This window comes from Lissotriton helveticus, chromosome 11, assembly GCF_964261635.1.
Source record: "Lissotriton helveticus chromosome 11, aLisHel1.1, whole genome shotgun sequence".
Taxonomy (NCBI): domain Eukaryota; kingdom Metazoa; phylum Chordata; class Amphibia; order Caudata; family Salamandridae; genus Lissotriton; species Lissotriton helveticus.
This window is the reverse complement of record NC_136072.1, coordinates 1,090,137,833-1,090,149,761: the sequence shown is the minus strand read 5'-3', so window position 1 is coordinate 1,090,149,761 and position 11,929 is coordinate 1,090,137,833. Positions and strand designations below refer to the sequence as shown.

At 44.3% G+C, this 11,929-nt stretch overlaps 1 protein-coding gene across 2 annotated transcripts in view; it reads right to left on the bottom strand.

The window, feature by feature from the left end:
- Nucleotides 1-283: 283 nt before the first annotated feature.
- HNF1A (HNF1 homeobox A) overlaps nucleotides 284-11,929 on the bottom strand; it is an 85,366-nt gene continuing 73,720 nt past the window's right edge. For both annotated transcript variants that reach the window (XM_078667703.1, XM_078667702.1), the window contains exons 9-10: nucleotides 11,709-11,847; nucleotides 284-3,650 (exon numbers count right to left, since the gene is read on the bottom strand). In XM_078667703.1, the coding sequence (XP_078523829.1) occupies nucleotides 3,493-3,650; nucleotides 11,709-11,847 (297 nt within the window). In that variant the 3' untranslated portion in view covers nucleotides 284-3,492. The remainder of the gene's footprint in view (nucleotides 3,651-11,708; nucleotides 11,848-11,929) is intronic.

The window sequence follows — 11,929 nt, the reverse complement described above, 5'->3', positions numbered from 1 at the left end:
CCTTATCATTTAGTGGAGAGATCAGAAATATGGCGAATCCAAAGCAGTACGTCACTGTCACCTAGGGTGATGTCGACCATCGTCTTGAAGATCATCTAGGCGCAAAAGGATGTCCTCTACTATTCGTAGGCTGACAACACTCAACTTTGCATCCACACCACTAAGTAAAGATAATCCATCCAAACGCTTTCCACTGTTTCTCACCACTTAATAGACCACCATCTCATATCAGTTTAATTTCTAGTTCTCATCCTAGTTCAATTACTTAGCCGAAACACTGAGGTAGAGTATACCCTTTAATTACCCCATAGGCTGAATTGTTTCGGCTCATGTTAGTCGTAATGGATTTGGGTGCATTCGATGGGATTTATGGCTTTCGTCAGTGGCTAGCGGGCAAGGTTTGTAAGCATACAGTCCATTCACCTTGCATCAGGTGTTTTCATTGAGGTTCTTTTTAAGAGAAATCCAGTCTTAATGAAATCATCCTGAGGACACCGTACAATGCATGATGGTAGCAGGGTTTAGCAAGTCTTTTATCTTTCGCACAAATGAGTTACATTTCATTGAATGGGATGTTTGCGTCCACAATGAAGAGTGAATACTGACGAGGAAAATATTTGAGGGGGGTTAATGACAATAGAAAAATAGATTAACTTGCTCCGAACGCTTTTTCCACTTTCAGTGGGAGACACAAAAAAAGAGGTTTTAATGCAGCATTACAGAAACATTTCCATCCATGTGCATATTTACCAAGTTGTCTGGTATCACTTCAGCCAGCTCCTGCTTGTAAGGCACTAAGAATTTGCATTCTTGGACTCGTTTTGCTTTTAGCATGGAAAACATACTCTTAAAAACTAAACATGCAAAACGCTGCTTCCAAGGAAAGCTAGGACTGGCTGAAAGTGTTCCTGATGAGTTATATTGTGTTGCACCTATTGTACATATACATGCATCCCCATTTTGCTCCCATCACCATGTGCCCTATAATGCACACAACCATGAGCCTATGAACTGTACATCACCCAGTGTGCCCCCCCCCCCACCACCCCCAAGGATATTAAAAGTACTGCTTTTGCACCCTAATGGGGATCAGATCGCCTTGCTGGGAGTTGTGAATGATAGTTGCTCTACATACATTGATGCATGTATATAATTTGATTTGTCAGCGGGTGCCTGCAAGTCTGTGGGTTTTGTTAGAATTGGGGTCTGCATATCTGTAGGTCTTTGGGCCTACTCTTTAAAGGTTGCTTCTGTGGTTCAATCCGTATTCAAATACATTATCATCTCAAATACATACCCCATCAACACCGCTCTTCCTGGGTGAGCGTCAGTGGCTACAGAGTTGAGGTGTACTGGTGAGTATATCAGTGCTCGGATGCAGCTGTGTAACAGTCGTTCGCTGATGTCTCTTGTGCATTTCGAACATGCCACGAAATCTATCTTCCATGGCAGGGTACCACTATAATTTTCTTTATAAATAACAATCAAAGCTATATACAATTTATTTTAATATATAAAACTTTGTTTTGTCCGTTATTATCGTTTTCCTAAACATAGTTCAGGTGAGGCAGTATATAAAACCATTAGTGAAAGTTCATTTAACATGCAGCGAATGATAGTTTGTGTCTGACTTTTGGTGCCCCATGCGTTTGCCTGTTCAGTAAAGGATCACCATGATGTTAGCAGTTTAAAAAAAAAACAAAAACTATATGGTAGCATCCTTAGTGGAAAGCTGATCGTGACAAAAATATGTGATTGTGGATTGCCCCGTTGGAATTCATTAGTCAGCTTTCACTAGTGCCTAACTTTGAGGTTGTAGCAGGCACTCCAAAATAGATCTGATAGGAAAGGAGATGGGAGTGTTTATATCTTATTGGACTATGCATCCCTTTTATTTTGATTGTTCCTATATTAAATGCAAGCGTTTTTTTCCCTTGAATGTTGAGGTCTCTATTCTGCCAGTTATTAACTCGTGGTCTTCGTGTGCCTGTTATGCCTGGCCGGACATCCTTTTGGATAGGTCTAGATCCTTTCTTGTGTATCTTTGGCCTTCTTCGTTCAGCACATTTGTTTTACTAGGGTGTCTCTCTAGTGTGGTTGGATAGAGTATGTGCCCACAGCCCTCTTTATCTTCAAGTAATTTGCTTGTATGTGAAATGTTTCATTTCTCCGTTTTCTTTAAATATCCGTGGCTTGTCACACCGTAAGGATATCGCACAATGATCTACCAATGATTGACCATCATACAAGAATGCTGCCTCATTCAAAAATTTGTCTTGGTGCTCAAGGATACCTCAAGGGAGGGGGAACAAAACAAATGATAAGCTAATAAAGTGACACAGCCCTTCCACCCTGGCACGCATGTGCAGAATAAATCCCTCTGCTCATCTGGTACATCTTTGGCTTTCATTGGAAGCGGTCCTTCATTGTCTCTTTCACTTTTTTTTTAGGGAATTAATCCCACTCCTGTGCTGACAGTGGTCCTCTGGTACATCTTTGGCTTTCTGTAGAAGGTGCATTACCCTTCTTCTTTAAAAAAAAAAAAAAAATCACCTTCCCAGAACTGCATCTGTGCAGTTGTTCTGTATTTCTTTGGTAACAACAGGTTCTCTTCTGTGGCTCTAAATGCCTTTTAGATGACACTCTTGTTCTGGTGTCTCTAAGGCTTCCCTTAAATGGAAAGTTTCCATTTCTCTGTGATTTTCCTTTGTTTGGACATTTCCACCTATTCTAGTATCACTGGAATTTCCTAGATAGAGCACACGTCTTTGCTTAGCTCTTTCTGTCTTGAACAGGGCGTGTAGGTATAACTTTGATTTTGACATAACATTTAAAAAGGGTTCACACTGTGTATACCTCTGTGGATGTAACAAACCGTCCTAGGTGACTCTTCTTAATTTTCTTGGACATTTCACCTCTGTTCATGTGTTTTTTTGGACTTTCTTGAGTTAAACATTTGCAGCTGGTCATGCGTTGTCTTTGTGTCCCTCGGCTGGAACATGTGGTACTTAGCCTGGCTTTCCATACATGGAGGATGCCCCCAGAGTTTGGGGTCCATTTGAAATTCTTTGTGTTGGACTGGTCCATCCATTCCCTGTGTTTAGCTTGTCTTGGACGGAACCAAGATCGCGTTCTCTGGCATTCTCTTTCAATTTTTGGAAAAATCTGATTGTTCTGGGTTTGTTTTCTTCTTATGGATGCAATGTCTACTCTATACCCTTGATACCATGTCTTGGCCTTTCTTTGGTAGGGCTTGTTCTTCCTCTTCTTTGGAGGAATCCATAGCTTTAGTGTCTCAGTGGCTTTCTGTGACCATGTCCTTGCTTTCCAGCATTGTCCCAGGATATCAACGCCCCCCCAGCACTTGCCTCTGTTGCTCTTTCTTGAAACAGGAATGTTTATGCTTGCTGGGGCCACAGCTTTAAAGACTGGAGGCAGTGAAGCCCTCATTGTCCACACTGTTTTTCACCAGGTTATGGTGGATTTCGCCGGTCACTGGCTGGAGGAAGCCATCTGTGTTGATATGTAGGCCTCGATGACACCCTGACTGGCAGTCAGGAGGTGACTGTGGCTGTGACTGTGGTTGTGGCTGTGGCTCTGGTTGTCTGGCGACTCTGAACTCTGGTACAGAACCAGGTTTCCGGAAGACACTGTCAATATGAAAATAGAAAGTGTAAAATTAAACTGGGCACAATTTATTGTTCAAAGTGATTCCTCCCGTCTCACTGGCACATCGCAAAATAACTGGGATACCATCCTGTTCCCTACTTCTGTCTGTATAATTGTAATTGAAGTGGGCAGTCTGTTCTCTCATTTCACTTCATCCTTGATCAGAAACTTGAAAACTCATCCTGTCTTGAGATCTATTCTCTATCACCAACCACTATTCATTAAGTGCACCAGAGACATTTGTGCTGGTGCCTCCACAGCATCAGTAATTCTATTTTATCTTCCCTACCTCTGATCCTTCCTAGAATCAGAGGTAGTTATATCCTGGCTACTCTTTCTTATTAGTGCCAGAGGTTCCATTGTGCTGGGCTTTCCCCAGGGTGAGAGATGCAGTTCCACCTTCCCCACCTATGCACCTTCATAGCACACAAAGTACCATTTTCAGCTTACCAGTCCCTAATTCTGACGTAGTGCCACAGTGCGAATTGGTTCTCGTCCTAATTAAATGATGCCACAATCTAAACTATCAAGAAACACCAAAGGGCCTTGACTCTACTCAGTAAGGCTGAGTCTCTATAACCACAACAGAACAATTGCCTATACTGAGCAACACTCCTATACTTATTTGATAACCAGAACCTAAGAACGAAACATGTAGGTCCACACTTTTTACTATGCCATCAATTATTTTATTTGGCAAATATCTTCCAAATCACTTATCAACAACGTTTTATATACATGTGTATCAAAGATGAATACAAAAATAAAATATATACACAAGACTAAAGGTAAATATTATTTACCGATTCTAAAATACCGAATTTTACCGATTCGCTATTTTAGAATCTGTAAATGATATGGAGATAATGATTCGGTAAGTTTTACCTAATCGGTAAAATGCCTGGAGGCCCATAGGAATAAATGAGAATTACCGAATAGGGGGTAGACCTACAAGGGTGGCAGGGTGTCACATTGACATCCTGTAAAGCACCCCTATATATTGCATGTGTGGCACACATACATGCCCTAAGGGCATGTATGTCTACAACATGGCACTGTTAAAAAAAACACAAATTGCCTTTTTAACGGTTTTCGTTATTTACCACCAACTTGTAGTTGGTGGTAAATAATACAAGTTGGTGGTAAATAACGAATCCTTGCAAGTGAAAAGCACTCACTTGAGTGCTTCCTACATTAAGGATTCGGTAATTTACCGAATCGGTATTTAAGAATTCGGTAATTTACCGATTCCTTAAATTACCGATTCTGTAAATTACGGAATCCTTAAATTAGGCCCCCCCATTCCAAAAGCCTAATACCGGTCGGTAACGGCCGAAATTCGGTAATTTCGGCCGCTACCGACCAGTATTAAGCTTCCTACATCTGGCCCTTAATTTCATAAAAATCAACTGATCACCAGGACACCACCACACATTCAATGCAAACCTTCAAACATTACTCCAAGCAAGCTCAGCAAACACTTATACCAAACACTCACACCATCCAACTGCCACACCAGGACGAGTCTAGCCACAATACACAATTACTTTTTAGTGGCCACAGACCTGGTGGACAACACTCATACTACAAAGGTCAAACAACCAAATAAATCCTATACACTCTTACTGAAGTGCACAAACAATTCTAAATGACCACAGTTTCCTACGTACAACAACTATTTCACTGCACCAGTGGATAACCTAAACAACATTGGTGTTTGACAAAGCAAAAAAGGTCGATGCTTTGTTAAGTGATTTGAAAGATATTTGCCAAATACAATAATTGATGGCAGAGTAAAAAGTGTAGACCTACATGTTTTGTTCTTAGGTTCTGGTTATCAAATAAGTATAGGAGTGTTGCTCAGTATTGGCAACAATCTAAACTATGTCCCACCTGACCATTCGTTTTCCTTAACATTTCACAAGAGCCCGTGACCTGTTCCATTATACTAGTGTTTTCCTTAATACAGCCCCACACTGAGCAATCTTCTCCACCTCATCCGTGACGCGGTGACCCTTGGCTATTACTCTGCATGCAGCAGTGATGCCCATTTTTCAGTCCTGCGCTATCATTTTCCATGGCTTCCATGTCTTCCCCCCCATACTCTGACCATTGCCCATTTTCCGCATAAAATATAGACTGACACTCTTGTCACAGTACTCCAATAGATTAGGCAGCTTCAACACGCCCACTGATTCTGTGACACAATCACCGCCACCTTTTCCACTTTAACATAGGTCCTTTGTCTGATGACACTTTGCTACTACCCTGCCCTCCACCCACGATCCCAGAACTGGTGCAAACTCCACCCCTTGCACCATACATTTTTTGGGGTCATATTACACCAGCAATCTTGGCTTTTCGTTGATGATCTCCATACTACTTCAGTGTTTTAATACCATATTCAGCACTGCACGGCACCCCCATTGTTCATTACATGATACTAGATGCTCCAGCCCATGCATTCATGGTTATATACCAGAAAAGGAACTCTCTCTACATGGCACAGAATGAGATACAACAGTCAGTTCCACTCTGTGAATGCCTCCATTTACCTGACACATAATCTAAAATAATAACTGGAGACCATGCAAGTCCACTTCATGCTCAACCAAGACTCTTTCCATCCTCGGACAAGGGGACATGGCTCAAACTCAAATTGAGGCCTGGCTATACTCTGTGCAACTAAATTGTTACTGCCCACTCTCACCCATGTCCTAAAGTTTCTACATTGAACCATTTGTCACTTTCAGAAAGCATTGAAAAAATAACCCTAGCACCTGGGTACTAGGTTAGATGGCAAGGAATAAGCCCTAACTCTTGGCCCACACATACCTTTTTGCTATAGAGCGTCTCAAGCATCAATACTAACAACACCCTGCAGGCGGGTGTCTTGAACTGCATTTTAACCCCACATGGGGCTTTCTTCCATGTTTTAGTCTGACTGATTATCGTATGTTGCATATTCAACATTTTAACCTGCCACTCTCTGCCTCGCGTACCATTCCAGCACACGTCAAGTTCAAATCACTATGCATTCTATAAAAGTCTATTCACACCATTCTGAGGCTGCACCTGCTCTACACAAAGCTTGTAAATAATGATTCTGGAGGTCATGGAAACCAGGAACTCGTGCTCTGTCTTAGGTACAAACAGCCTTTCTCACTGAAAAGCCATTTTTCCCATGACATACTGGAAAAAATGTAAGGTAATCCATTTCTCCACCTCCCTCCCTTTAAAGCTGCTCTTTCAAATTGATCTCAGTCCCCTCCTAGGTATGGGTAGCCGACTGTAATGTGTGTTACTGTTGAAGTAAGAATATGTTCGGAGCATGTGTGGTTGTAGAGCCCAGTGTTGAGTTCAGACATTTGCAAGTTGTTTTTATCCAAAGAAGTGCTTGATTCACGCAATGCACATGAGCACCAACTCAATGTTAGATATTTGTTTTCACCTTCATTTGGATATGCACCAAAAGGGCTCAGAGTCCTTTGTGCTCTTCACACGTTGTTCAGGCCCACATGATTTAAATTCGACACACATGATTCAGAAGAGCAATCCACTTTTCAATGACTGTGTGCTCTACTCCACTGACTACCTTCGGAAGACTGCTGATTACTGTTCGACACCCCGGTCACCAGACACCTTCCTATAATCTTTGGGAATTGTGAGTCCTTAATCGATGACCGGCACTGAAGCATGCAGACCAGAAGGGGGTACTGACATGCCCAAGGTGCAATTCCGAGTATCTGTGGGCCGATAACTACGATATATTCAACCTCTACCTCTCCCCAGTTAAGACAGTGCATCTTGAGAGTCCTGCAAGAATTGCACAAACATACATCCGTCGAAACTCTGGACATCTTTGGAGAAGAGGATGCATTTGGTGCCGAAGGTGGTGATGCAGCAGGTCGGTCTGGAGTCCGGGACCCCACAAATTCTCAGTCCAGAGACGTTATCCTCGAGTGATTCCGTACACAAAGAAGAAAAGGATGTCACACCAACAGTGAAAATTGCTGGCCCTCAACCAAGACGATGCCAAGAGTGGTAAGTACCATGCCTGTCTCCGAAAGCCATGCGGCTAAACCAAGTCTGCACCAGAAGCCATGGTAGAGCACAGTTGCTGCAGGAGTCTAGCATCTAGAACCATGAATGTACACAAGAAACCGCAGCCTCCTGGGCCTCCCCTGCCTTAGTCTGCACTAAGAAAAAGCTTTGATGTCGAACAAGCCTCTGCCGAAGGGTGCCTCGCTGGCGGGCATTAAGCACCCTCCCTGGCACCTGAAGTAGACGCCAAAGAAACTACCGAAGCCTGCATCGAAGATCCCCCTCAATGTCATAAGTTTCTTTGACGGCCGGATCCAAAAGAGCCGGAGGCACAGATTTTGCAGGAGGAACTCAACAGCATGCAGAAGTGTCTCATGCAAACTTTCACCTGGAAGATCTCGGCGAAACCACCTCTGTGGAAGCCCATAGAGCTACTTCCTCATAAGAGTTCTCTTTGTAGATGTCAGGAATAGCGGTCAGACTCTGGGATCTCCAAGTGTCATGCCACAGGAATACAGCCTGAGCCTGCAGTAGAGCATTGGTACAAGCATATTCAAGCTCTGAAGAACAGGTAGATGCAAACTGGAAAGGCTTTTGACGGCGGAGCTAAGCCATAAGGGTCAGCCCTTGGTTGCAGTCCTCGGCTATTCGAGTCAGTGGCCAACCGTTGCTGGATTTCATCCGCTTTGCACTCGTTTGGTATTCCCACTTGTTTGCTTTTTTTTTCTTCTTTCTTCCCACAGTTCCCTCTGTAGTTAGGTAGGGCTCTAGCTATCCTCCTTTCCGTCTGCTCCCCTTCTGTTCCATTATACTAGTCGGTGTCTCTATTGTTTGGTCCTCACTCAAGATTTAGAGTGATTCACACTTGTTAGAATGTGTTGTGTGCTTTTGCTCTAGCAACTCAAAGGTCTACCATGTGCTAAACTCCTTTAATCAGTAGCTTGCCTGTCTTGCTCCCGTGGCCCCTTTTTTTTGCAGTTTATTGAGGAAGGACTTATATTATATTCAGGTCTTTCAAATATCACGCTGAGAGTGTACTGTCTTAGGTAGCGAGGCAGATTCTTTCCGGACTCTGCACCGAAGAAGCACATGGACGCAAGCCCTCTTCCACCAGATCATAACATGGCCTACCATGAGGTCATCCACGAGGCAGCTAAACACCACAAAGTGGACATACATGTGGTGCCAAAGGAGGACTTCCTATTGGAGACTCTTTCCAAGCCTGAACTTGTGGTCCAATTTGCACCTAAACTCACAGGCATGCTTAAATCTGCCCCAGATAATATTAAGTTACCTGTAAAATCTAAGGTGCTAGAGAGAGAAGGTAGAAGCATTAAGCCAGTGCCCCCTTCCCCTTATTTTATAGCAGAAATCAGGTCCCCCCTGATTCTTTAGTGGTTTACACCGCACTGGTGGAGAAGTGTGGCTCAATGGTTAGAGCGGCAGACCCTGATGCAGAGGTCTAGCCCGGGACCAGGATTCAATTCCCTGCCTCGGCGGGTCTTGGGCTCAAAAATTCCACGGACCTGATAATTTTCACCTCGGAGCCTATTCCAATCATGGAGTCCCACTCTGCAACTCTGGGCAATAGCTTGCTTAATCTCCACAACGGCCCCCACAACGCTAAGTATGCCTGGCCTCCACCTTGGGGGTGCCCAGGAGTGGACACCTCACAGGGAAAGCCAGGATGGGTTCCACAGCGGTATTCGTACAAGCGCCTTGAGACCCTTGCGGGTGAGTAGTGCGCTATACAAGTATCAATTTTTTTATTTACATGCAAGAAAGCCTCCGCCCAAGCCACAACTATGCCCTGCTGCATGATGGAGTAAAACACAAGATGCTCTGGGCTGGACAGTAGCAGTTACTACACATTGGTGCATAGCCAGTTCTCTCGTACTCCTCTTCAGGGACCACAGTTTTTCATAGGAGGAGATGCACGAACTCCTCAAACATCCCCTAGATGAGTACAGAGAAAGGGGGGGGAGGAGATAGTGTCCGAAGGCAAAAGTGTCTCTACTGCCAACATTCGTTGCACGCTCTATGCTGTGGACTCAGTCCACAGAGGCGTTCACAGCATTGTCCTCAGAAGACATGCCTAGCTTCGCATCTCTGGGTTCAAACCCAAAATCCAATAGCATCTCCTCAATGTTCCTTTCAACGGGAAGCATATCTTTGGGGAAAGAAAAGACACAGCGATTACTAAAACCGTGGATGCCCTGCAAACTCAGCTGCAAGAGGCACTTTTGTTTTTTGCCAACAACAGCCCAGGAGAGGAGTCTAAAGCGGCATCCGTAGACCAGCTGCATTCTTATCAAAGACAGCAGCGTGCCTTCCACCAACATGCGGGCAGGGGATATACCAAGGGTGAGTAAAGCGGAAACAACAGGGGAAAGGCTAGATGTGGCTCTGGTAAAGAATGTTCCACCTCTAAACAATGACTCTTCCCACAATCACACATCTGTCAAGAGAAGAATACAAGTTTTTCTCTTTCACTGGGAAGAAATTGCATTCAGAAAAGTGGGTTTTATCAGTCGTTCATCACGGCTACTGCAGAGTTTCTCACAACCCCACCCAACATCACACCCCGCAGACACGTCCTCAGCAAGGACCATTTTTGCTTCCTCATGGCAGAGGTACAGGTGTTCCTCAAATAAGGGGCAATAGAGGCGATGCCTCCGTATCATCAGAGGAAAGGAGTGTACTCTCCAAGGGTGTCAACGAAGTGCCGAGCACTGGTAGCTGCACGTTTGTGAAGAGGAGGTTACTCACATCTTCTCCTATCACGTCAATTGGCTGATCAAGTACTGTGGCAGGCAGCAATGCCCCGCGCGCATTCAAGCAGAGATTTCCCTGCTTCACACCTTGGGATTCGCCTTAAATGCTGCAACAGGTCTAGCCCTTCCTGGGATCTGTGTTGAATACAGTTACAAGAGAAAGTCCACTCCAACCACCAGAGTGAGTTGGCATTTCAGCAGTTTCTGCCTCTTTTTTTTAGCCCAGTTGTTGGCTTACAGTCCAAACCGTGATACAAATTTTCAGAATTATGGCTTTGTGCATTTCCCTTGTACCTCACACCTGGCTCCATATGCACCCACTACAAGAGCCAAGGCAGAGGTCACAAGCAGAGGGTCTCTGGGAAAATCTAGAGTTGGTGAAGAAAAGCATGCACTCTTGTTAAGATGGATTAGGAACAACTTGTTGTAGGGCAGGGCTGTTTTAGAACCACTTCTGCCGGTGACCATTACCACCGAGGCCTCCTTCAGAGGCTGGTGTGCATATCTCAATGTCATGACTGTGCAGGAGATGTTGGACCCTCAACAGCCAGGGCACCCCATGAGTTACCTGGAACTACTGGCCAGAAGCTTAACCCTTAAAGCCTTCTTCAAGTTAGTGCTGGTCAAGACAGACAGCATGAAGGCCCTGTATTACCTGCTGAAACAGGGTAGCATGCACTCCTTCCAGCTCTCTACACTAACACAGAGGGTTTGGCATTGACTGCTTCAACTAGTCCATGGATGGGAACTTCACCCACAAACCCTACACAGATATTTCTAGAATTGGGCCACCTCATGAATAGACCTGTTTACAAACCCAGTAAACACCAATTACCCACACTTTGCCTCCGGGTACCTTCCTCCATAGTCCATGGCCAATGCACTGTGGATGAACTGATCTAGGATCCTTGCTACACTTTCTCTCCTCTCCCATCCCTCCAGTATGTGGTGAGGAAAATGAAGCAAGTGTGTATGAACTCCTTCTGCTTGGTACTCTGTTAATGAGTCCATTTCAAAAGCGACAGACTCCACACTCTCCCCACAGACTCACATACCTAGTCTGTAAAACGTAGAGCAATATTTCTCAAACTAAAAAAAGTCCCTTCTGCCTTATCCTGTTGTTACTAATTGCGCGGACTCTTCGTGATCTTTGCTCTTGCAACAACATGAGTCCATATGTAACATCAAGTTAATTTCTTGGGCAGTAGTTGCAAACCATACCTGTGGGGCTGGATATCCGATGACCTGTTGAGAGGTGGTGGATTGTTCCATTGTGGTTCTGGAGATGCACTGCTTGGGCCTGTGATACAGATGGGTGCATCCCTGGGTCACCGTGGGAGGAATGGTCTGTTATATGCACCTAAATATAGAAGACATATACTCCTATTAATTGTGGAGTGCCTGAATTCTGATGCAAACTATATTAAAGAATTTGGAGCTGC